This window comes from Pseudorca crassidens, chromosome 3 (genome assembly GCF_039906515.1).
Source record: "Pseudorca crassidens isolate mPseCra1 chromosome 3, mPseCra1.hap1, whole genome shotgun sequence".
Classification (NCBI taxonomy): Eukaryota; Metazoa; Chordata; class Mammalia; order Artiodactyla; family Delphinidae; genus Pseudorca; species Pseudorca crassidens.
In genome coordinates, this window is record NC_090298.1 from 95,210,565 (window position 1) to 95,238,423 (window position 27,859).

Consider the following 27,859-nt stretch of genomic DNA (forward strand, 5'->3'; position numbering starts at 1 on the left):
AATAATTAATTAGCTCCATATCTGTGGTAATCCCCATCTGGCAATGACCTACACCCAGAGGGCCCTGCTACCTCAGTAGCTCACAATTCTGACAGTCTGACTGGTGGTAGGTCCTGTAGAGGGAAACGAAAAGAGCTTCTCCTCCCTCAGCTCTACCCAGAATCTTCTGAGAGTGATGCATGTGGTCATAATTATTTTAAAATATGATTGTTCCATTTCTGAAGAAAGCAAACCAAACCTGTAATCAAGAGACTGGTCCAGGGCTTCCCTGGTGGCGCAGTGGTTGAGAGTCTACCTGCCGATGCAGGGGACACGGGTTCGTGCCCCAGTCCGGGAGGATCCCACATGCCGCGGAGCGGTTGGGCCCATGAGCCATGGCCGCTGAGCCTGTGCGTCTGGAGCCTGTGCTCCGCAACGGGAGAGGCCACAACAGTGAGAGGCCCGCGTACCGCAAAAAAAAAAAAAAAAAGAGAGACTGGTCCACAGATTACAGCACAACCATCTGCATGAGCCTGGTGTTAAGTCTCCTTTCTCCTCCCTGTCTTGTTCCAGAAGTCTTTTTGTTAATGTGATTAATTTCAGTTCGAGGAACTGGGAAGATCACATCTCCCAGGAGAATCACTTTCGTTTACCCTGTCTCTGACCTCAGGTGGAAGGGTTTCCTCATTGGAATGGAGATAACAGTTCCAAGCAGAAAAGCGAAGACCATTTTATGGCTGCGACGGAAAAATTCTCTTCATTCTGAAAAAAACGGAAGGAGTCTAAAGACGGGATACCCTCAAATAAATCATCGACCAGCAGCAGGATCTTTAATCACCTCCCCTCCCTCTTCCCCAGCACCTCCTGAGTATTTGCAAAGCCATTCTCAATTCACTCGAGTGCATGCTTGCAGACTGGGAACTCGGCTCACAGGACGCGGAACTCTCCCAGAAGTATCCGATAAATAGCAAACAGATGCCGAGGATGCCAAAGACCTCGCCCGACTAGGGCACCGCCTGGGAGATGAGTTCCAGACAGCGGTTTCCTAGTGGAAAAGGCTGGCCACCGGACTGTATTATTCTCTGTGCTTGAAACCAGTAGGTTTCCAAAGGAGGGCATCCTTTTTTCCCGGGCAGGGGTGCGGAGAGCCAGACACTGCCCCAGGACTGGAAACCCCATCCCCGGCAGTTGCGGATCTAAGAGGCGGCTTCCCGCCGTGCCCCTTCCCAAGGTAAAGCGGCCCTCCACTCTCCATCACCTGGAGACGCAGACGCCACGCTCTCCGGTTTTTTGTCGTCCCGTCTTCCAGCTCCACTTCCCAAGCTCGGAAAAGGCTCCGGGACACCCCTGACCCTGTTTCCAGCCTCGCACTTGTTGCCTGGGCCGCGCGAGGCCCGAGCTTATGCAGGAGGCGAATTTAGGGCAAAAATTTGGCTCCGGAAGTTAGTTCAGACAGCGCGGCTGTCCCTAGCAGGTTCATTTCAAAGCATGTGCCCCAAAGTCCCGGTTCGTAAGCCCTCACCCCAGCCCCTAGCGCACGAATCCCTAGGTAGTGGCCGGCAAGCGTGCAGCCCGCAGCTCATCACTACAGTCAAGGAGTCGAGGGTGCTCTGTACCTGTCTCTTTTCCGACAACACCCGAAACCGCACCGGGTCACGCCCAACAGATTCCGTGAATCCAAATACCCACCCCCGTCGGAGGTGCCCAAATTCGAGTTTGGTCCTACCGTCCCCTCCCTGCGCCTACTCTGGAAGCTCCTCTGCGAGGTCTTTCCCTTCAGACCCAAAGGGGCGCGCGCTCAGTTGCTCCAGGTCCGCCTCTTCCCCAGGCCCTGGCGGGGGCGGGGGTGGGTAGGCAGGGACCTGGATCTGATTAGCTGGGAGGGGAAGCCGAGGTCCCAACAGCTCTCTCCTGTCTCCCAGGCTCCTCGAGGAGGAGGGAGGGACGGTACAAGAGAGGAGGGGCGGGGGTCCCATCACTGAGCACCCAGGCCGGGGGTCTGAGCCGCCGCCGCCGCCGCCGCCGCCGCCGCCGGGCTCTCACCTCACCCCCAGCCCCGGGCTGCGGCCATGGGACCCCCTTCCAGCTCCGGCTTCTACGTGAGCCGCGTGGTAGCCCTGCTGCTGGCCGGGCTGGCTGCCGTGCTCCTGCTGGCGCTGGCCGTACTCGCCGCCCTGTACGGCCACTGCGCGCGCGTCCCGCCGTCGGAGCTTCACGACCGCGGGGGCCCGCACGCCGCGTCCTCCCCGCCAGGCAGGCAGGAGCCGGCGCGGACCCCGAAGCCCGGCCCCACTCTGGAGACGGAGGTGGCGCCCACCCCGCGCAACTGGCGACCGCCGGGACCCTGGGACCAGCTGCGCCTGCCGCCCTGGCTCGTGCCGCTGCACTATGAGCTGGAGCTGTGGCCCCGTCTGAGGCCAGAAGAGCTCTCGGCGCCGGCGTTGCGCTTCACTGGCCGCGTGAACATCACCGTGCGCTGCGTCGCGGCCACGGCGCGGCTGCTGCTTCACAGCCTCTTCCTGGACTGTGAAAGCGCCGAGGTGCGGGGACCACTGTCCCCGGACGCCGGAGACGCCACCGTGGGCCGCGTGCTGGTGGACGAGGTGTGGTTCGCGTTGGACATGCAGTACATGGTGCTAGAGCTCGGCGAAGCCCTGCAGCCCGGGAGCCGCTATGAGCTGCAGCTCAGCTTCTCCGGCCCGGTGTACCAGGACACCAGGGAGGGACTCTTCCTCAATCTCTACACGGACCAGGGTGAGCGCAGGTAAGGGCAGGCCGGCCCTGGCCTCCTCGGCCCCCGCCCCGCATTCCCCGCGCGCAGACTGCGGGTTCAGGTGCTTAGGTGCGCGTCTCCTGCCCTTCGCAAAGAAACCCACCCCATCCTTCGCGACGTTTTCTTTTAGAGTCAGAGGGTGAGCGCCTCCTTCCTCCCTTTCCCTCTTCCTTTGGCCAGGTTTCAGCCCCATCCCTGCCCATCCAGTTCGTTTCTATCGTTGCCCCTTTTAAGGTCGCTGCTGCCCCAAAAGTTTATTTTCCTCTTCAGAGAACCCCTTTGTCCTCTAACCCAGAATTTACTTAGGGCAACGAGCAAACCCCTCGCTACTCAAAGTTTGGTCAAAAACTTTGAGTTGCTGGTCCGCGGTACCAACGTAACATCTGGGAGGTTGTTAGAAATGCAGACTCTTAAGCCCCACCCTCGACCAAGGGGATCCGAATATGCGTTTACCGGAGCTCCTCGGGTGATTCACCCGCGTTAGAGTTGGAGAAGCACGGGGGTAGAGCACCGTTGCCGCTCTGCGGTTTCTCCCCAGCGCCTCTCTGCGCTTTTCGTGTTCTCTTTTGCCTGGGCGCTCCGTAAGTGCTGCTCTTGCAACAAATAGACCTACGTCGCGGCTGTTAGTTTCCATAGTTTTTTCTTTTTGCTAAGGTTCTCCAAAACTTCAGAATCCCCTTTCATTCCTGCCCTCCCACCCCCTGCCCGGGCCCCGCGTGTCGTTTTGCGGGTGAGCAGCGGCATCCCCTCCCCTCCCCGCTCTTTGACCGGCTATGTGCCAGAGTTTCGGGATTCAAAAAAAAAAAAAAGTAAAAGCGATGACAAGGGACCTCCGCTCTGAGTCTGCAGGCTCACATAGTGTACATGTGTTCTCTTTACACTCGTTTGCGATAGTGTCTCCCACACGGAATGTTTCCAGCCCAAGAATTGCCTCTTTCCACGCTCTGGGACCACATTACTGACCCCCGGCGAGCGCTAGGGAAATGGTCTTTTTTTTTTCTTTTTTCAAACTGGTGAGCTCCTGCTTCGCTCATGCAGTGGTGGAGCCTTTGCGGTTTACACAACTGCATGTACTTTGCCCTTTATTATTAGAGAAAATGTTCTCAGATGTTCTCTGAGGGAAAGAAACCCACTAAATTACCCCCTAACTCTTCTCCTGCACTATTTTCAAAACTTCAGGGGTTTAAAATAAGTTTAATAAGCTGGCCTAAGTGGAAGCGTAATCTGTAACTTTTGTTTTTAAGGACAGTATGCTTGATTTTTCTCTCAAAAATGCATCAATACCTGAGAAACAGTTTTGAAAAGTTTCTCATGAGTATAATGTGTTACTGGACTTATGGGCTGTGGAAACCTTTTGAAATAACTGTGTATTGTTAAGGTGCAGGATTTTTCAGAGGGGGAGAAAAGGATGCTTTTTTGCACAGCTACCTGACAGTGTTTTCTGCTGTCAGTTAGCAAATCTTCATCTCTTCACCATCTCTTCCTTCTTCCTGTCTTAATGGGTCTTTGGCCTGGACAAACTGCCCTAGCAAACACGGGAAATGAAAGTCCCTTTCCATTTTTCTATTGTGCTGCCAACTCTAGTAGTAACTAGAAACCATATTTTGAGAGCTTTCAAATTCAAATAAGCAGAAAATTTAATAAAGTCCTACAGATGTTCATAGACCTAGGTGGAGCCCCAGAACTGTGGCATCTTGAGAGGAGCTGTCGCCTGGAAGTTGTTCTTCTGAGTCTCTGCTTCTGAAACCAGGAAGAAGAGAAACCTGCAGCTGAGCTTGAAGCCAAGGTCACAAAGAACCTGAACAAAATGATGACTTGTGATGAGGCAGATTTTGGAAGCCCAGCAGGCTTGAGTTTGAGCTGTGTCACTTGAGCCAGTCTCTTCACCTCTCTGAGTTTGTTACCTCATTCATGGAATAGACGTAATAAGTGTCAACCTTTAGAATGTTGTGAGAATTAAGTGGGAAGGGGGGCACCGTGACTGGCATATAATCTGTGCGGTGATGGCTACTATCATTAGCTTGGGGTAAAATTATCCTGTTATCTAAACGTGGAAGCTGCCACATTCCTGGTAGATACGATTCTAAGAAGATTTCTATATGCAGAGAAATTGCCCAATGTTTTCACATTTTTCTTGGGGTGTCTGTAATTTCCAGCTGCAGTGGTTGGAACACGTTTACTTCTGTTCTTTGATGGTCTCTAATCACAGTCCAGACAGGCTAATGTTTTTAAATAATTTTACTCAACTCTAACGGAAGAGAGAAAGAAGGTCAATCCAGAAAATACAAAGAGCATCACTATTTGACACTTCTAAGGTTTAGGTTACGATTTGCTAGCTTCAGAGGTTGCGGGGGATGCTTTCTACCTGTGCTCAGCCTTTCTCTACCTGACAGGTGACTTCACATTTCTGCCATATAGGAGCCATCTACTGGATACCTTGGACATGTGCATCTTCCATGTGTGGAAAGTTGAGAGCAAGATCCAAATGTTAATGTCCCTCTAAGCAGTATTTCCCAAACTTCATTCACTGGCATATGACTATTTTCAGATTTTGCCATATTCAATATCTGTGGCCATATTATTTGCTAAAAAAGTTACTTGATTTAAACAAAAATGTTAAGTAGCTTTATTGAAAAGCAACTCTATACCATTATTATAGACGGAAAACCATTTGAAATTTATAGAAAGGAATGGCACAGACTAATACAACAAAAACAAAACATTGTTAATAAGTTCTAGCTATCATTATTGTCTGCTGAAAGATCTGAAGGCTTTGAATCTGAAGGCTGCTCTCTCTTTCTTAAAAAAGGGAAATTAGAATTAGATGTTCAAGATAAATAACACCAAAGCAATGCTTTCTCTTGACCTAATCAGAATGATTCATAAAACTGAAAGGACTGACTTTATCATGTGTGAGTCTGATCTATGTAATAGTCTGTCTGAGGGCTACCAAAAATCCCTCTCCATCTATACTTTGGAAAATCCTGCATTAGAGTAGTGGTTCACACTTTAATGTGCATCAGAAACACTAAAGGAGCTTATTAAACATGTAGATTCCAGGGGCACACCCTCAGAAATTCCAGATCAGTACACCGATATTCATAGCAACACTATTCACAATAGCTACAAGGTGGAAGCAACCCAAATGTCCACTGATGGATGAAGGGAAGACACAAAATGTGGTCTATACATACAATGGAATATTATTCAGCCTTAAAAAGGAAGGAAATTCTGACATATGCTACTACACAGATGAATCTCGGGGACATTATATAAGGGATCTAAAGTAGTCAAATTTATAGGGACATAAAGCAGAATTGTGGTTGCTAGGGGCTGGGGGAGTGAAGAGTTTTTTTGCTGTATTGGGTCTTTATTGCTGTGTGCGGGCTTTAGTTGCGGCGAGCAGGGGCAACTCTTCGTTGCAGTGTGTGGCCTTCTCATTGTGCTGGCTTCTCTTGTTGTGGAACATGGGCTCTAGGCGCACAGGCTTCAGTAGTTGTGACACATGGGCTCAGTAGTTGTGGCTCGCAGGCTCTAGAGTGCAGGCTCAGTAGTTGTGGCACACAGACTTAGTTGCTCCGTGGCATGTGGGATCCTCCCGGACCAGGGATCGAACCCATATCCCCTGCATTGGCAGGTGGATTCTCAACCACTGCGCCACCAGGGAAGTCCCGAGTGGGGAGTTTTTGTTTAATGAGTACAGAGTTTTAGTTTTGCAAGATAAAAAGAGTTCTGGAGACTGGTTGTACAACAATGTGAATGTACTTAACATCACTCAACGTTATACTTAAAAATGGTTAAGATGATGAATTTTATGTTTTGTGTATTGGGTTGGTCAAAATTTTCGTTCATGTTTTTCCATAAGATGTTATGGAAAAACCCAAAGGAACTCTTTGGCCAACCCAATATTTTCCACAATTTAAAAAATTTTAAAAGCAAAAACTTTCCAGAGCAGTGAATTTTGAGTGGGGTTTGGAAATTTACATATTTTAACAATTGCTGCGATAAACATCTTTTCATGCTTATTTGCCATCTGTATGTATATCACTTCAATGAAATGTCTCTTCATGTCTTTTTTCCATTTTCTAATTGAATTGTTTTTTTATTTTATATTTATTTATTTGGCTGCATTGGGTCTTCATTGCTGTGAGCAGTCTTTCTCTAGTTGCGGCGAGTGGGGACTACTCTTCGTTGAGGTGCCTCAGGCTTCTCGTTGCGGTGGCTTCTCTTGCAGAGCATGCATGGGCTCTAGGCATGCAAGCTTCAGTAGCTGTGGCATGTGGGCTTCAGTAGTTGTGGCTTGCGGGCTCTAGAGCGCAGGCTCAGTAGTTGTGGCGCACGGGCTTAGTTGCTCTGCGGCATGTGGGATCTTCCCAGACCAGGACTCAAACCGGTGTCCCCTGCATTGGCAGGCAGATTCTTAACCACTCTGCCACCAGGGAAGCCCGCTGAATGGTTTTTTTACAGTGGCGTCCTGGGATTTTTTTTTAATATAATCTACATCTGAGTCCATTGTGAAATATGTGGCTTACAAATATCATTCTGCCTGTCTGTAACTTGTCTTTTAATCTTCTTAATCAGGTTTTCAGAGAGCAAAAGTTTTAATATTAAAGAAGTCCAATTTATTGGTATTTGTTATAGAACATACCTTTGGTGTAATGTCTAAGAATTCTTTTTTTAAAGACTTTGTTGGGGTTTTTTTGGAGGCGTTTTAGGTTTACAACAAAATTTAGGGGGAAGTAGAGAGATTCCTCATATATCCCCTGCCTCCACACATGCATAGCCTCCCCCATTATCAATATCACTCACTAGAATGGCACTTTTTTTTAACTAAGGATGAATCTGTATCGGCACATCATAATCACCCCAAATTCATAGTTTACCTTAGGGTTTACTTTTGGTGGTGTACGTTCTATCTGTTTGGACAAATATATACTGACTTATAGCCATCATTATAATACCATACAGAGTATTTTCACTGCTCTAAAAATCCTTTGCTATCTGCCTATTCATCTTCCCACCCACCCACTCTGCCCAGCAACCACTGATCTTTTTATCGTCTGCATAGTTTTGCCTTTTCCATATGTCGTATAGTTGGAATCATACAGTATATCACCTTTTCAGCGTGGCTTCTTTCACTTAGCAATATGCATTTAAGGTTCCTCCATGTCTTTTTATGTTGCAATAGCTCATTTCTTTTTAGTGCTGAATAATATTCTATTGTCTGGATGTACCACAGTTTATTTATCTAGTCACCTACAGAAGGACATCTTTTCTGCTTCCAAGTTTTGACAATTATGAAAAAAGCTGTTATAAACTCTGTGCACAGGTTTTTGTGTAGACATCCATTTTCAACTACTTTAGGTAAATACCAAGAAACATAATTGCTGGATCATATGGTAAGCTTATGTTTAGTTTTGTAAGATACTGCCAAACTGTCTTCCAGAGTGGATATACCATTTTGTATTCCCATCAGGAATGAATGAGGGTTCCTTTTGCTCCATATTCTTGTCAGCATTTGATGTTGTCAGTGTTCTGGATTTTGGCCTATATTCTAATAAGTATCTCATTGTTTTAATTTGCATTTCCCTGATGACATATGATGTGAAGTATCCTCTCATATGCTTTTCTGTATAATTTCTTTGGTGAGGTATCTGCTGAAGTCTTTGGTCCATTTTTTAATTGAGTTGTTTGTCTTCTTTTTTTAAATTTTATTTTATTCAAGTGTAGTTGATTTACAATGTTATTAATTTCTGCTGTACAGCAAAGTGATTCAGTTAACATACATAGAATGGAGTTGTTTGTTTTAAGATTTATTATGTATTTATTTGATTTATTTTTGGCTGCATCAGGTCTTAGTTGCAGCATGTGGGTTCTTTGTTGAGGTGCATGGGCTTCTCTCTAGTTGTGGCATGAGGGTTTTCTCTTCTCTAGTTGTGGCGCACAGGCTCCAGGGTGCATGGGCTCTGTAGTTTGTGGCACACAGGCTCTAGCTGAGGCACGCTCAGTAGTTGTGGCATGCAGGCTTAGTTGCCCCTCGGCATGTGGGATATTAGTTCCCTGACCAGGGATTGAACCCACGTCCCCTGCATTGTGAGGCGGATTCTTTACCGCTGGACCACCAGGGAAGTCCGTGTTTATTTTCTTATTGTTGAATTTTAAGAGTTCTTTGTATATTTTGGATAACAGTCTTTTATCAGATGTGTCTTTTGCAAATATATTCTGCCAGTCTATGGCTTGTCCTCTTATTCTCTTTATATTGTCTTCGACAGAGCAGAATTTTTTAATTTTAGTGAAATCCAGCTTATCAATTATTTCTTTTATTGATCATGTCTTTGGTGTATTATCTTAAAAGACATCACCATACCCAAGATCATTTAGGTTTTCTCCTATGTTATCTTCTAGGAGTTTTATAATTTTACATTTTACATTTAGATCTATGATCCATTATGAGTTAATTTTTATGAAGGGTATAAGGTCTGGGTCTAGATTCAGGTTTTTTTTGCATGTGGGTGTCCAGTAAGAGATTTTCTTTACTCCATGGTATTGCCTTTGCTTCTTTGTCAAAGATTAGTTGACTATGTTTTTATGGGTCTATTTCTTGGCTCTCTATTTTATTCCCTTGATCTGTCTATTCTTTTGCCAATACCACACTGTCTTGATTATTTTAGCTTTATAGTAAGTCTTGAAGTCAGGTAGTGTAAATCTTCCAGCTTTGTTCTTCTCCTTCGATACTGTGTTAGGTATTCTGGTTTTTTTGCCTCTCACTATAAACCTTAGAATCATTTTGTCCAAATCCATAAACTTAACTTGCTAGGATTTTAAATGAGATTGCACTGAATCAATGGATCAAGTTGGGAAGAACTGATACGCTGATAATATTGAGTCTTCAGATCCATGAATATGGAATAACTCTCCATTTATTTAGTTCTTTTTAAAATTTCATTCATCAGAGTTTTCTATTTTTCCTTATCTAAATCTTGTACATATTTTGTTAGATTTATACCTAAGTATTTCATTTTTAGGGACACTAATGTAAATGGCATTATGTTTTTAATTTCAAACCCATTTGTTCACTGTTGGTATATACGAAATAAATTGACTTTTGTATATTAACCTTATATCCTGCAAATTTGCTATAATTGCTTATTAGTTCCAGGAGGTTTTTGTCAATTCTTTTGGATTTTGTAGAAAACACAGATGATCATCTTATCTGTGAATAAGAGTGTTTTATTTCTTCCTTCCCAATGAATATATCTTTTATTTCCTTTTCTTGACTTACTGCATTTGGAAGGACTTCCAGTACAATGTTGAAAAGGAGTGGCAAGAGGGGACATCCTTGCCTTGTCCCTGATCTTAGTGGAAAGCTTCAAATTCTCACCATTTAGTATGATGTTAGCTGTAGATTTTCTTGTAGATGGCCTTTATTAAGATTAGGCAGTCCCCCTCTATTCTTACTTTACTGAGAATTTTAATTGTAAATGGGTGCTGGATCTTGGCAAATGCTTTCTTTGCATCTATTAATGGGTGACCATGTGATTTTTCTTATCTAGTCTGTTGATGTGATGGATAACATTAATTGATTTTTGAATGTTGAACTAGTCTTGCATACCTGGGATAAATTCCACTTGGTCGGGATATGTAATTCTTTTTATGCATTGTTGGATTTGATTTGCTAATATTTTGTTGAGGATTTTTGCGTCTCTGTTCAGGAGAGCTATTGGCCTGTAGTTTTCTTTTCTTATAATGTTTTGTTCTGGTTTTGGTGTTAGGGTAATGCTGGCCTCATAGAATGAGTTAGGAAGTATTCCCTTTGCTTCTATCCTGTGAACGTGATTGTAGAGAATTGGTATTCCTTAAATGTTTGGTAGAATTTACCAGTGAACCCCTCTGGGCCTGGTGATTTCTGTTTTGAAAGGTTATTAATTATTGATTCAATTTCTTTAATAGATATAGGCTTTTTCAGATTGTTCCTTCTTGTGTGAGTTCTGGCAGATTGTATCTTTCAAGGATTGGTCCTTTTCATTTAAAGTATCAAATTTGTGGGCATAAATTAGTTCATAGTATTCCTTATTATCTTTTGAATGTCCATGGTATCTGTGGTGATGTCCCCTCTTTCATTTCTGATATTGGTATTGATATAATGGATTAATATATATCATATCTGTTACTCTTTTCTATTTTTTTGCCCTCGCTCTTTTTCCCATTTTTGTCTTCCACTCTTTTTTTGCCTTTCTTTACTATGTTGAATTTTCCAGGCCATGAACACAGAATATCTGTTCATTTATTTAAATCTTTGATCTATTTCACCAGCATTTTAGCATTTTTAACATACAAATCCTATACCTGTTTTATTAGATTTATGCCTAAGTATTTAATTTTATTTGAGCAATTGTAAATGGTATTGTATTTTTAATTTTAGTTTTTATGTATCTGTTTCTACTACAAAGAAATAGTGAGTTTTGTGTGCTTATCTTGTGTCCTAGGACTTGGTGATCTCACTTGCAAGATCTAGGAGTTTTTGTTTTGTTTTTATAGATTCCTTGGGATTTTCTATGTAGATCATCATGTTATCTGCATACAGAAGACAGTTTTATTTCTACTATTCCAATCCATTTGCCATTTCTTTTCTTACCTTACTTTGCTGGCTGAAATTTCCAGCACTATGTTGACCAAGAGTGGTAAGTGTGGACATTCTTTTTCCCTAATGTTAGGGAGAAAGTTTTTAGCCTTTCACTGTTCAGTATGATTTTAGGTGGAGGGTTTTTTGTATATGTTCCTTATCAAGTTGAGGAAGTTTCCCTCTATTCACAGTATTTCTGAGTTGCTTTTTTTTTCTTTTTAATCACAAATAGGTGTTGGATCTTGTCAAACACTGACATTACCTGTTACTGGATAGAACATAATGGAAAATGGAGGATACAACAAAATTACCAAAAGAGTGCCTGAAGAAGATCTCAGAGCAAGATCCTTGTTCTTCCCTTTATGGTTAGCATGGTCTGCAACCAGGGTGGCTTCTAATTCATAGAGTAGAAATGGCTTAGGCCAATGGGCCCTGGATTGTGTATGTTTTCCTTGTGATCTATTTGAGGTCAAAGAGGATCTAGAATTTTGCACATGGGATAAGAACATTGACTAGGGAGCTAAAGAGGGGCCACCATGCCAGGGATCAAAGTAAATGTGTTGCAGTGAATGCTGTGGAGTGGTTGTGCAAGGTGTGGTCCAGAGGGAGTTGCAGCCAGACTCAGAGGACTGGCCATGTGAGCAAGAGCCCAGATGAGTGCCATGTTATCAGTGGCAACTGCTGAGCCTTGACTGTTGTGAAGGAATGGTTTACAAGTCATACCAGTCAAGAGAATGCAGTCACATCAATATGGCAAATCCAAGATGTCCTCTCCTGTCAAGAGGTCTCCTCCTTCTCTGCCCTTCCCCAGTCTGGCATCTGGGTGTAGGAGAAAGCTTCTTAGTTCTCATGCCCTTATGAAATAAAAGAGACCTGAAAGGGAATTTGGATTTTAAATGACTATCCCCCCAAACAAGACTGCTTTAAAATCAGTAACGATGAGTAACCTGTAATTGGCAAGCTTGCGTTCTTTTCCTCTACCATCAGTGAGAATATGGGTTCCAGAGTATGAAGTTATAGGACAGATTGCTTTACACATCTGAGTTCTGGTAAGTAAATTTTGACAATTAATTCTGCATGTAAAATAAATGTTTCCTCCAACACTAATGACTAGAGCTTATAACATTCCAATTCATCCAAGCTTTCCAAACAATTATTACCAAGGACTCCATAAACCAGTGTACTCCAAAACTATATTTTGTATCAGTTACTTCTGACCTTTGGAAACCATTGCAGAGAATACTTATGCTAAAGGCCAGTTTCTCAGTTCATCAAGGTCTGATTAGTCACCTGATAAAAGAGGTACTAGGAAAAGTGAAATAAAAAACATCTTGTGTTCTTTCCTTTCCTGATAAGTACAAGTCGCTCAGATGGCCCTAGACTGTACAGAATGGCTAATAGGTTGTCTTTGGCCATTTTAAAGATGTAAGGAGACCTTTTCTGAAATATCTTCCTGAGGGTAAAATTGGTTACAGCACTACTGAGAATATTAGGGGACCATGTTCCACTAGTACATCTTGCAAGATGAACTTGGCCTTCCCTGAGACCGTTGTTCATAATCACTAACCCCAATTAATAAATACACACCTTTGGGGTCTCTTTCATTAGGGTGATATTATACCGTTACTAGCTATGAGAATTTTTAAATATGTACCTCTTCATTTACTGTGTGCAAGATATATGTACGGTATAAGATGGATGTGAGAAGTATGGGATCTAACTCCATAAAAACAACTTAAAAACATGACAGTAATATCACTGTTTGCAGATGACATGATACTATACATAGAGAATTCTAAAGATGCTGCCAGAAAACTACAAGAGCTAATCAATAAATTTGATAAAGTAGCAGGATACAAAATTAACGCACAGAAATCTCTTGCATTCCTATACACTAACGACGAAAAATCTGAAAGAGAAATTAAGGAAACACTCCCATTTACCATTGCAACAAAAAGAATAAAATACCTAGGAATAAACCTACCTAAGGAGACAAAAGACCTGTATGTAGAAAACTATAAGACACTGATGAAAGAAATTGAAGATGATACAAACAGATGGAGAGATATACCGTGTTCTTGGATTGGAAGAATCAAGATTGTGAAAATGGCTATACTACCTAAAGCAATCTACAGATCCAAAGCAATCCCTATCAAACTAGCAATGGCATTTTTCACAGAACTGGAACAAAAAATTTCACAATTTGTATGGAAACACAACAGACCCCAAATAGCCAAAGCAATCTTGAGAACAAAAAACGGAGCTGGAGTAATCAGGCTCCCTGACTTCAGACTATACTACAAAGCTACAGTCATCAAGATGGTATGGTACTGGCACAAAAACAGAAATATAGATCAATGAAACAGGATAGAAAGCCCAGAGATAAACCCACGCACATATGGTCACCTTATCTTTGATAAAGGAGGCAAGAATATACAATGGAGAAAAGACAGCCTCTTCAATAAGTGGTGCTGGGAAAACTAGACAGCTACATGTAAAACAATGAAATTAGAACACTTCCTAAAACCACACACAAAAATAAACTCAAAATGGATTAAAGACCTAATTGTAAGGCCAGACACTATAAAACTCTTACAGGAAAACATAGGCAGAACACTCTGTGACATAAATCACAGCAAGATCCTTATTGACCCACCTCCTAGAGAAATGGAAATAAAAACATAAATAAACAAATGGGACCTAATGAAACTTCAAAGCTTTTGCACAGCAAAGGAAACCACAAGCAAGATGAAAAGACGGCCCTCAGAATGTGAGAAAACATTTGCAAACAAAGTAACTGACAAAGGATTAATCTCCAAAATATACAAGCTGCTCATGCAGCTCAATATCAAAAAAACAAACAACCCAATCCAAAAATGGGCAGAAGACATAAATAGACATTTCTCCAAAGAATACACAGATTGCCAACAAACACATGAAAGAATGCTCAACATCACTAATCATTAGAGAAATGGAAATCAAAACTACAATGAGGTATCACCTCACACCAGTCAGAATGTCCATCATCAAAAAATCTACAAACAATAAATGCTCGAGAGGGTGTGGAGAAAAGGGAACCCTCTTGCACTGTTGGTGGGAATATAAATTGATACAGCCACTATGGAGAACAGTATGGAGGTTCCTTAAAAAACTGCAAATAGAACTACCATATGACTCAGCAATCCCACTACATATCCCCTGAGAAAACCGTAGTTCAAAAAGAGACATGTACCACAATGTTCATTGCAGCACTATTTACAATAGCCAGGACATGGAAGCAACCTAAGTGTCCATCGACAGATGAATGGATAAAGAATATGTGGCACATATATACAATGGAATATTACTCAGCCATAAGAAGAAACAAAACTGAGTTATTTGTAGTGAGGTGGATGGACCTAGAGTCTGTCATACAGAGTGAAATAAGTCAGAAAGAGAAAAACAAATACCGTATGCTAACAAGTATATATGGAATCTTAAAAAGTAAAATCGTTCTGATGAGCATAGGGGCAGGACAGGAATAAAGACGCAGATGTAGAGAATGGACTTGAGGACCTGGGGAGGGGGGAAGTGTAAGCTGGGACGAAGTGAGAGAGTAGCATTAACATATATACACTACGAAATGTAAAATAGATAGCTAGTGGGAAGCAGCAGCATAGCACAGCGTGATCAGCTGTGCTTTGTGACCACCTAGAAGGGTGGGAGAGGGAGGGTGGGAGGGAGATGCAAGAGGGAGGGGATATGGGGATATATGTATACATATAGCTGATTCATTTTGTTATATAGCAGAAAGTAACACACCATTGTAAATCAATTATACTCCAGTAAAGTTGTTAAAAAAAAAAATGACAGTACTAGAGGCACCTCTTTTTCTTATTGGCATAAGTCGATTGAGAGGGTTTAGACTGTGTTAAAAAAACAAAATTCAACTGAGTACATGTATTCAGTGATGCATAAATCAGGCAGCATCCCATCTAGCAAATAGAAAGGTGCTCCCAGGAGCTGTACAAAATGAAAGACTTTTATAGGCAGAAGGGGGCAGGACAAGGAAGTCATACTAGCAAAGACTGATTGTTCAGGGCAAGGTCACCTTTCTTTAGGGGTGACTGTGGTCTATCAGACATATAACCTCACTAGTGCTGACTAGGTAATTCCAGGTTGAGTTGTTTAAGATTCCATTCCTGGGAGAAGGGGAAACTGTAATTAAGTATCAAGTCTCAGTTTGGTGATGTGGGGCATAGTACCAATGACTCCATTTTGGGCCTGTTGTCTTGTTTTTAACAAATGAGATCTTTTAAGTTCACTGTGAAGAAAACGTCTTCCCTTTGTTTGAAAAGTCTGAAGGTCAAATCTACATTAGAAATGGCAACCCTTGCTTAACCTTCTCATAGCACTTTTGAGAGAATGTGCCCTACACAGGCCATGCTCTGTACCAGTGACCTTCTCTCCATATTCCTGTTCCAGCTTTCTTATGATTACTATTTACATGATGTATCTTTTCTTAACTTTTACTTTTAATCTATATGTGTCTTGATAATAAAAGTGAATTTCTTATTGAAACATAGTGTTAGGTCTTACAGTCTGACAATCTCTGCCCTTTAGTTGGGGTGTTTAGACTATTTACATTTGATGTAGTTATTGAGTTGATTGGATTCAAATCTACCATCTTGCTATTTGCTCTCTATTGTCTAAACTGTTTTTTATTTTATTTTTCTCTTCTTTTGGATTGAGTAGTTTTTAATATTCCATTTAATATTAACTTGGCTAATTAGCTATGTCTTTTTGTGTGTGGTGAGGTGAGAAGGAGAGCAGGAGGATTGCTCTAAGGTTTACAATATGTGTCCCAACTTATCACAGACTACATTCAAATGGAACTATACCCACTTTACATATAATATATAAATCTTAGAAGAACATGTTTCTGTTTTCCCCCTCCTATCCTTTGTGCTACAGCTGCTACACATCTTACTTTTACATAGGTTATTAACCCTACCATATACTGTTATTGTTCTTCCTTTAAACAATTAATTACTTTAAGATAAATTTTTACAAGAGAAAAAATTTTTATTTACTTACATATATACCATCTCCAGGGCGCTTCATTCCTTTGTGTACATCTAAGTTTCCATGTTATATTATTTTCTTTCACCTGAAAGACTTTAACATTTCTTCAAGTTCAGGTCTACTGGTGATAAATTCTCAGTTTTTGTCTGTCTGAAAATTTTTATTTTTCCTTCATTTTTGAAAGATATTTTTGCTCAGTATAGAATTCTAGATTGGTGGGGTTTTGTTTTTAATTTCAGCAGTTTAAGGATGTTATTTCATTGACTTATGGCTTGAATAATTTCTGAAGAGAAGTCTAGGGATTTTAATTTTTGTTCCTCTGTATGAGATTTGCTCTTCTGTGATAATCATATGATTTTTCTTTTTTAATTTGTTACTATGGCAAATTATACTGATTGACTTTCTAATATTAAACTAAGTTTGCATTGCCATGATAAATTCCACTTGGTCTTGATGTATTATCCTTTTATATTTTGTTGCATTCAACTCACTAAAGTTTTGTTTATAATTTTTGCATCTATGTTCATGAGACATATAGACTTGTGGCTTTTTGTTTTGTTTTGCTTTTTATCTTGCAATGTCTTTGTCTGGTTTTAGTATCAGAGTAACACTGGCTTCAAATAATAAATTTGGAGGTATTCCTTCTTTAATTTTCTGGAAATATTTATGTAGAATTAGTATTATTTCTTCCTTAAATGCTTGGTTGAGTTTCACCAATGAAGCCACCTGGGCTTGGAGCTTCTTTGTGAGATGGTTTTTAACTACAAAATAAGCTTCCTTAATAGATATAGGACTATTCAGGTTATCTATCTCTTTATGAGTGAGCTTTGGTAGTTTAAGTCTTTCAAGGAATTTGTCCATCTAATCAAAGTTGCCAAATTTATAAGTATAAAGTTGTTCAAAATATTCCTTTCCTCTTGTTATTTTAATATCTGTAGAATCTGTAGTGATGTCACCTGTTTCTTTTCTGATATTGGTCATTTGTGTCTTCTCTCTTTGGGGAGCTGGAGCCCTGGTTCTGTTACCACTCCTGTCCCTTACTAGTTGTCTAACCAGTTGCATAAACTCCCAGGGCTTCAGCTTTTACATCTGTAAATTAAGAGAGTGGAGCTCTGTAAAGTCTCTTCCACTTCTGATAGTCGATAACTTTGACCTGTCTGTCTAGAGATTTATCTACTTTTTTAATCTTCTTGTAGAACCAGTTTTTTATTTCATACATTTCCTCTATTTTTCTGTTTTTTATTTCAATACTTCATGCATTAATCTTTATTATTTCCTTTTTTTGCTTTGGGCTTCATTTCCTTTTCTTATTCTGTTTTCTTAAAGTGGGTGCAAGGTCATTGATTTAAGATCTTCTTTCTCCTCCAATATAGGCATTTAATGCTATAAATTTTCCACTAACTACTGCTTTAGTGACATGCCACAGATGATGTTATGTTGCTTTTTCATTTTCATTCAGTTGAAAATACTTTCTAATTTCCCTTTTGATTTCTTCTTTGACTCATGGGTTACTTAGAACTGTTCTATTTTGTTTCCAAATATTTGTGCATTTTCTCATTTTTTTAATTGAACCCCTGATATTTTAAATTTTATGTTGCTGAATGCTGCATTTTGTTATATTGCTTTAACGAATGATGGCCTTTTTTTGAATAGGCACATAAATTTATGTGATCCTTTGGTGATCCTTTTGATCCTTGTTTGATCTCTTGAGTCTTGTGTTTAAGCACTTTTAGAGTGGATCTAAAGTCGCCTTTACTCTAGGGCTACTTTAGTTCACTACGCAGGCATTACCCTTCTGGTCTCTGTTGAAAAATCCAAATATTCTGGAGATGTCTATACTCTGGTTTGTGGGAGCTTGAACAACTCCTAGCACTATGTGAACTCTGGGAATTGTTCAGCTTTCCCCTCCCTGGTAGCTGTTCTTTCCCTGACAGATTTTCTTTGCTTGACCTTCTGAAGTGCAGATTACTATTTGACCAAAGACTCGAGGGGGATTCTATGCAGATTTCTGGGTGTCTTTCTCTGCATACCTACTCCTCCTTTATAGTCTACCCTGCAAATTCTAGCTATCTAGGTCTCCGTGAGCATCCATCTCTGCCTCCTCAACTTAGTGGGACAACTGAACTCTGTTTCAGTTCTCCTTCCCTGTGCTGCAGTTTAGAAATCACTTCCAGATAGAAAGACAAGGTGATTGTAGACTTCAACTTCTTTGTTTCTCTTCTCTTGGGAATCACATTCCTGTGCGTCCTGTTATCCAATGTCTGAAATCAGTTGTTTCATATATTTCATCAGGTTTTTTAGTTGTTTTCAGCAGAAGGCTAATTCTAGCCTTTGCTGCTTCCTTATGCTGGAAATAGAAGTCTTATCATCTCTCGGTAATGCTATTAATTATGAAGTTAATCCTCAGTCATCTTCATGATATCTTACTCTAATTTTAGTATTTGTGACATTATATACTTCAAGCAGGCAGTGCATGGAAAAGACCCTGGGCTTGGGAGCTGGAGCCCTGGTTCTGGTACCATCCCTACCGCTTACTAGTTATCAAATCAGTTGCATAAATTTCCCCATCTGTAAACTAAGATGGTGGAACTCTCCAAGGTCTCTTCCAATTTTGAAATTCAATGAAAGAGAGAATGTATGAGAGAGCAGACAACAGAAACAAGAAGAACTACAATCCTGCAGAATGTGGAATGAAAACCACATTCACAGAAAGATAGACAAAATGAAAAGGCAGAGGGCTATGTACCAGATGAAGAAACAAGATAAGACCACAGGGGCTTCCCTGGTGGTGCAATGGTTGAGAGTCCACCTGCCAATGCAGGGGACACGGGTTCATGCCCCGGTATGGGAGGATCCCACATGCCACGGAGCAGCTAGACCCGTGAGCCATGGCCGCTGAGCCTGTGCGTCTGGAGACTGTGCTCCACAATGGGAGAGGACACAACAGTGAGAGGCCCGCGTACTGCAAAAAAAAAAAAAAGATAAGACCCCAGAAAAACAATTAAATGAAGTGGAGATAAGCAACCTTCCAGAAAAAGAATTCAGAGTAATGATAGTGAAGATGATCCAGGACCTTGGAAAAAGAATAGAGGCAAAGATCTAGAAGTTGCAAGAAATGTTTAACAAAGACCTAGAAGAATTAAAGAACAAACACCTAGAGAATTAAAGAACAAACAAACAGAGATGAACAATACAATAACTGAAATGAAAAATGCACTAGAAGGAATCAAAAGCAGAATAACTGAGGCAGAAGAACAGATAAGTGACCTGGAAGACAGAATGGTGGAATTCACTGCTGTGGAACAGAATAATGAAAAAAGAATGAAAAGAAATGAAGACAGCATAAGAGACCTCTGGGACAATATTAAACATAACAACATTCACATTATAGGGGTCCCAGAAGGAGAAGAGAGAGAGAAAAGACGCAAGAAAATATTTGAAGAGATTATAGTTGAAAACTTCCCTAACATGGGAAAGGAAACAGCCACCCAAGTCTAGGAAAGGCAGAGAGTCCCAGGCAGGATAAACCCAAGGAGAAACACACTGAGACACATAGTAATCAAATTGACAAAAATTAAAGACAAAGAAAAATTATTAAAAGCAAAAGGGAAAAATAATGACAAATAACATACAAGGGAACTCCCATAAGGTTAACAGCTGATTTATCAGCAAAAACTTTACAAGCCAGATGGGACTGGCATGGTACATTTAAAGTGATGACAAGGAAGAACCTTCAATCAAGATTACTCTACCTACCAAGGATCTCATTCAGACTTGATGGAGAAATCAAAAGCTTTACAGACAAGCAAAAGCTAAGAGAATTCAGCACCAGCAAACCAGCTGTACAACAAATGCTAAAGGAACTTCTCTAAGTGGGAAACACAAGAGAAGAAAAGGACCTAGAGAAACAAACCCAAAACAATTAAGAAAATGGTAATAGGAACATACATATCAATAATTACCTTAAATGTGAATGGATTAAATGCTCCAACCAAAAGACGTAGACTGGCTGAATGGACACAAAAACAAGACCCACATATATGCTGTCTACAAAAGAGCCACTTCAGACCTAGGGACACATACAGACTGAAAGTGAGGGGATGGAAAAATATAGTCCATGCAAATAGAAATCAAAAGAAAGCTGGAGTAGCAATTCTCATATCAGATAAAATAGACTTTAAAGTAAAGACTATTACAAGAGACAAAGAAGGACACTACATAATGATCAAGGGATCAATCCAAGAAGAAGATATAACAATTATAAATATATATGCACCCAACATAGGAGCACCTTAATACATAAGGCAAATGCTAACAGCTGTAAAAGAGGAAATTGACAGTAACACAATAATAACGGGGAATTTTAACACCTCACTTACGCCAATGGACAGAGCATCCAGACAGAAAATAAATAAGGAAACACGAGCTTTAAATAACACAATACACAGATGGATTTAATTGACATTTGTAGGATATTCCATCCGAAAACAGCAGATTACACTTTCTTCTCAAGTGCACACAGAACATTCTCCAGGATAGATCATATCTTGGGTCACAAATCAAGCCTTGTTAAATTTAAGAAAATTGAAATCTTATCAAGCATCTTTTCAGACCACAATGCTATGAGATTAGAAATCAATTACAGGGAAAAAAATGTAAAAAACACAAACATGTGGAGGCTAAACAATATGTTACTAAATAACCGAGAGATCATTGAAGAAATCAAAGAGGAAATCAAAAAATACCTAGAGACAAATGATAATGAAAACACGATGACCCAAAACCTATGGGATGCAGCAAAAGCAGTTCTAAGAGGGAAGTTTATAGCAATACAATCCTACCTCAAGAAACAAGAAAAATCTCAAATAAAAAAATCTAACTTTACACCTAAACGAACTAGAGAAAGAGGAACAAACAAAACCCAAGGTTAGTAGAAGGAAAGAAATCATAAAGATCAGAGCAGAAATAAATGAAATAGAAACAAAACAATAGCAAAGATCAATAAAACTAAATGCTTGTTCTTTGAGAAGATAAACAAAATTGATAAACCATTAGCCGGACTCATCAAGAAAAAGAGGGAGAGGACTCAAATCAATAGAATTAGAAATGAAAAAGGAAAAGTTACAACGGACACCGCAGAAATACAAAGCACCCAAAGAGACTACTACAAAAAACTCTATGCCAATAAAATGGACAACCTGGAAGAAATGGACAAATTCTTAGAAAGGTATAACCTTCCAAGACTGAACCAGGAAGAAATAGAAAATATGAACAGACCAATCACAAGTAATGAAATTGAAACTGTGATTAAAAATCTTCCAACAAACAAAAGCCCAGGACCAGATGGCTTCACAGGTGAATTCTATCAAACATTTAGAGAAGAGCTAACACCCATCCTTCTCAAACTCTTCCAGAAAATTGCAGAGGAAGGAACACTCCCAAACTCATTCTATGAGGCCACCATCACCCTGATACCAAAACCAGAAAAAGATACTACAAAAAAAGAAAACTACAGACCAATATCACTGATGAATATAGATGCAAAAATCCTCAATAAAATACTAGCAAACAAAATCCAACAACACATTAAAAGGATCATACACCATGATCAAATGGGATTTATCCTAGGGATGCAAGGATTCTTCAATATACACAAATCAGTTGATGTAATATACCATATTAACAAATTGAAGAATAAAAACCATATGATCATCTCAACAGATGCAGAAAAAGCTTTTGAAAAAATTCAACACCCATTTATGGTAAAAACTCTTCAGAAAGTGTGCATAGAGGGAACCTATCTCAACATAATAAAGGCCATATATGACAAACCCACTGCAAACATCATTCTCAATGGTGAAAAACTGAAAGCATTTCCTCTCAGATCAGGAACAAGACAAGGATATCCACTCTAGCCACTCTTATTCCACATAGTTATGGAAGTCCTAGCCACAGCAATCAGAGAAGAGAAAGAAATAAAAGGAATCCAAATTGGAAAAGAAGAAGTAAAACTGGCACTGTTTGCTGATGACATGATACTATATAGAGAGAATCCTAAAGTAGCCGCCAGAAAACTACTAGAACTTATCAATGAATTTGGTAAAGTTGCAGGATACAGAATTAATGCACAGAAATCTCTTGCATTCCTATACACTAACAGTGAAGGATCCGAAAGAGAAATTAAGGAAACAATCCCATTCACCATTGCAACAAAAAGAGTAAAATACGTAGGAATAAACCTACCTAAGGAGGTAAAGGACCTGTACTCAGAAAACTATAAGACACTGATGAAAGAAATCAACGATGATACAGATAGAGAGTATACCATGTTCTTGAATTGGAAGACTCAATATTGTGAAAATGACTATACTACCCAAAGCAATCTACAGATTCAACGTAATCCCTATCAAATTACCAATGGCATTTTTTGCAGAACTAGAACAAAAAATCTTAAAATTTGTATGGAGACACAAAAGGCCCCGAATAGCAAAAGAAATCTTGAGGGGGAAAAAAAATGGAGCTGGAGAAATCAGACTCCCTGACTTCAGACTATACTACAAAGCTACAGTCATCAAGACAATATGGTACTGGCACCAAAACAGAAATATAAATCAATGGAATAGGATAGAAAGCCCAGAGATAAACCCACACATCTATGGTCAACTAGTCTATGACAAAGAAGGCAAGGATATACAATGGAGAAAAGACAGTCTCTTCAATAAGTGGTGCTGGGAAAACTGGACAGCTACATGTAAAAGAATGAAATTTGAACACTTCCTAACACCATACACAAAAATAAACTCAAAATGGATTAAAGACCTAAATATAAGCCCGGACACTATAAAACTCTTAGAGTACAACATAGGCAGAACAGTCTTTGACATAAATCACAGCAAGATCTTTTTTGACCCACCTCCTAGAGTGATGGAAATAAAAATGAAAATAAACAAACGGGACCTAATAAAACTTACAAGATTTTGCAGAGCAAAGGAAACCATAAACAAGATGAAAAGATAACCCTCAGAATGGGAGAGAATATTTGCAAACGAAGCAACTGACAAAGGATTAGTCTCCAAAATGTACAAGCACCTCATGCAGCTCAATATCAAAAAAAACAAACAACTCAATCCAAAAATGGGCAGAAGACCTAAATAAACATTTCTCCAAAGAAGACATACAGATGGCCAAGAGGCACATGAAAAGCTGTTCAACATCACTAATTATTAGAGAAATGCAAATGAAAACTACAATGAGGTATCACCTCACACCAATTAGAATGGGCATCATCAGAAAATCTACAAACAACAAATGCTGGAGAGGGTATGGAGAAAAGGAAACCCTCTTTCACTGTGGGTGGGAATGTAAATTGATACAGCCACTATGGAGAACAGTATGGACATTCCTTAAAAAGGTAAAAATAGAATTACCATATGATCCAGCAATCCCACTATTGGGCATATACCCAGAGAAAACCATAATTCAAAAAGACACGTGCACCCCAATGTTCATTGCAGCACAATTTACAATAGCCAGGTCATGGAAGCAACCTAAATGCCCATCGACAGATGAATGGATAAAGAAGATGTGGTACATATATACAATGGAATATTACTCAGCCATAAAAAGGAGCAAAATTGGGTCATTTGCAGAGAAGTGGATGGACCTAGAGACTGTCATACAGAGTGAAGTAAGTCAGAAAGAGAAAAACAAATATCACATATTAACGCATATATGTGGAATCTAGAAAGATGAACCAGTTTGCAAGGCAGAAATAGAGACACAGATGTAGAGAACAAATGTATGGACACCAAGGGGGGAAAGTGGGGGGTCGTTGGTGGTGGTGGTGGGATGAATTGAGAGATTGGGATTGACGTATATACACTAACATGTATAAAACAGATAAGTAATAAGAACCTGCTGTGTAAAAACAAAATTAAATTAAAATAAAATAAAAACCAACCGAAATTTAAGAAAAAAAAGAGAGAGCGAATGTATGAATCCTATTCTTGTGCAGTATCCTTTAGGAATACTTGCATCTCTGATCACCCCATTTCCTTTTTAAAAGATAAGAAAAAATACGGTAGTATTTAGAGAAATGAAAATAGAAAAATCAAGAGGTGGGAGCAGCTTGTTAGTGTCAAATGCCTGAAGAAAATTAAGATCTTTATTTGGGACAAATTAAGGTGGAAAGAGCATGATCAAGGTCAATCATTTTGTGCAGGTGTCCAAAGAGTGAGCAGTGAATTTAAAAAGACTCCCTTCCAGTTGCTGTTTATGCAGGAAATCTGGCACAGTCCTCAGGGTATGACACACAAGAGAGAAATTTGAGTAATATTAGGAAAGAATTTAGAAGTCTCAAAACAAGGTCAGTGAACTCAAGTGCCAAGCACATGATATCGCTGGTGTCACAGAGAAAAGAGGTCAGTTCATTACCTTATAGAGCTGTTGAACCCACACATTTTATGTGGCTGAGCAGTTTTCTCTGGGAGATGGTTTGCTCATCAGAGGTTTAGATCCTGTATCTTTTGAAAACAAGTGTAACTAGCATATTGAAATACCACACCTCATAATTCAGTAAAAATGCAATCATTTTTCTCCCACTGTCCTTTTACAATTTAGTCTCTGGGATAATAGCTCTTGCTCCTGCGTGTATACTCTAGCAACCCATAATCTCCTGCTAATTCTTAGGTAATAGATGATCTATGGTCACTAAGTTACAAACATTATCCAGATGCAAAAAACTTAGGAAATCCGGTCCTGGGTGATACTCAAAACTTTGAACTTAAGTTGCTGTTAAATCTCCCTTTTTCTCTCTCCAACCTCACTTCTCCGAGCTTGGGCTGACTTCTGGATAGAAGCCTGCAGTGACATAGAGGGTAGTGGTCTTTCCATCTCTCTGCCTCCTATTTCTAGTCCTCCCCTTCCATCTTGAGCTGTTATTTAAACCCTACCAGGTCCAGTGGGACTAGTGGAGACAGGGAGAGGCAACACACAGGGCAGCTCTTATTTGAACCAGTACTCTCATTGCTTGGTCTCACTCTGGTCTAGCAGATGCCTTTTTCCCTTGAGATGTCATTTTCTTGGACTCCTCAGAGCTTTCTCTTTCTCTTTCTCCTACAATTCTCTTGTCCCTGAAGGTTGCTTCTCTTATTTCTCTGTTCTGATTGTCACTTGTAACTCCTTCCTCGGCCCCTAGACACACAGTAGTGCATCTCCAAGCTCCTCCAGGTGGCTCAATTGGACAGAATCTAAGATTCTGTCTCAGGGCCCACGGCTTTTCCAAGGAACACTCATACATCCCTTGCCTGGGACTGATGTGCGTCCCAAGGCAGCAGCACTCTCCTGGTTCTGGCTCCAAAACAGTCAGTATAGATTCCCACCTGATAGGAGTGGGAACTCCAGCCAGTGTCAATTTCAGCTTTCTCAGGAGTGAATTGGGTACCAGCCTCTAAGTCCCTCAGCCTTAGGAAACACTTCCACTGCTCTGTGAGGGATTTTCTCCCCCTGTCTCAGGTTAAGAGGGTTGCACCTCCTCCCAACTCCCTGAGTGCAGGAGGACATGGCAACATAATGTCCCTCCCCACCAAGGAATCTCTCCTCTGATCTCTTTTATCTACATTCTCTGACCCTTCTTCTATGTCCTCGATGTAGCTGAGAAACCCAAGAGTGGCTTGAAGGTTCTTGAGGCCATTTACTTTCAAAATCTTCATAACATGGTCTGGCATCTTTGTTTGGAATTTTACATCTATTATGTTTTGTCGTCTGGTGGAAACTTCAGTTTTAAGATCGTATTACACAAGTAATAAACAAACATGATTTACGGGCCAATCCAGTGGTGTAACGTCCGTCTTTACTAAACATTTTGATATCTGAGTGTTGTTACTGTGTTAAAAAAAAATCAGGGCAGACAACTCTCTAAAGAGTCTTACTTAATCCTTGACCAGCTACGTTATTTAGCACTTCTTAACTAGAGCTGTAGGCGTATGGAGTTCATAAAATAATTTGGAATGAAATACTGTACTGAATGAATATTTTTTATGTGGTAGTAGATGGATCCCCAAGGGCATCACGTGTCTTGCCTGCTAAGACCTTTTCCAGCATAAGAAAGTGGTGAGCCCACCATTCTCTTGCTGTACAAGAGGGCAGGAAAGTGGCTTTGCAATAGTGAGCCACTAGGAGACAAATTCTCCCAAATGAACTCCCTCACCGGCTGACCACTCTAAACCCAGACTTCATAGGCACCATAATAACATGTTTCTGTGAGGTTTGAAGGGAGGAAGGATATCCTTACAGGGTTGCTTGAGTCCAAAGCAGAGAGAGAAGGGAAATAAATATCAGCCTTGGGTCCAGATGTGGCATAACCAGATTGTGTGTGCTGCCGGCTGGCCCTGACCTTTGGAGTTAAGATTGAGAGCCAGAAAGGCTGTGTGTTGTAGGGATTTTTCCCTTTTTGTTTGCTTGTATAACACCAGGGAGGGAAATAGTTGAGTAAAAGCCAAGTGTTTCTTTCATTTCACTTCTCTGGAGACCTTAATCATGGAATTGGAAGGACTTGCTTGTTGCTTCATTTGTTAAAGCAGTGACTCCCTAAGCTGGTGTCTCCTCGCCTTTTTAAACCTGCACGTTTGGTGAGCATGAAAGTTTCCCACCTCCTTGAAGAGACTGATTTTCTCCCTCCTCCCCACCTTGCCACCTCCTTGAGAGTCACATGCTTTGGGGAGTTATGGCAGCAGAGATGTCATCAAGCTGTACTTTCTATAGTTTCCATTACAAAAACAACAGGCATGTGTTGGCTTCCCAAATATATAAGCATGTATTATACACTTGAATGCACTTTTTCACTTTACATTGCACTTTTCATGCTAACAGATCACCATTTGTACAAAGTGTCCCTGCGATTTCAGGAGGCTCACAGATCTGCTGAAGGCCAGGTATGAAAACTCCCAAGGGGACTATTTCTCTTCATCCTAGATGACTCAGTCATGGCCACCTCAAGGGCTCTTTTCTCCATCCTGTTGGAGCCTTTATCTCTGTTGGAATCAGTTTTAGAGCTCTAAGTGGACTTAGAGATCATCTAGTCCCATCCTGCATTTTATAGAAATGGATGTCCAAAGAGTTTAAGCAACTTTCCCAAAGTTACACCACTGTGTTTACACTGCAGATCCTGAGCAACTACTCAGGTTGCTGAATTCCCTGCTCATCTTTCTTTTTACTGTATTGTCAATTGCTTGAATCTTCTGTACTTTATCCCATCCCTTTAAAAGATACCAACCAATACTACAAAACAAACAAATGCCAAGGTGGCAAACTCTGCAAAATACTTCATGTTCTTCTATATATACTAACATCAAGCTTCCTTTACTTTATAGTGCCTCCACGGCTGAGAAAATACTTATTTGCCATGAACCCATATTTTAGCC

General features: G+C 40.5%; 1 protein-coding gene across 1 annotated transcript in view; it reads left to right on the forward strand.

Annotated features, from left to right (window-relative positions):
* The first annotated feature begins 2,025 nt into the window (after positions 1-2,025).
* LVRN (laeverin) overlaps positions 2,026-27,859 on the forward strand; it is an 86,140-nt gene continuing 60,306 nt past the window's right edge. The window contains exon 1 of the mRNA XM_067731485.1: positions 2,026-2,743. Coding sequence (XP_067587586.1) covers positions 2,049-2,743 — 695 coding nt within the window. The 5' untranslated portion in view covers positions 2,026-2,048. The remainder of the gene's footprint in view (positions 2,744-27,859) is intronic.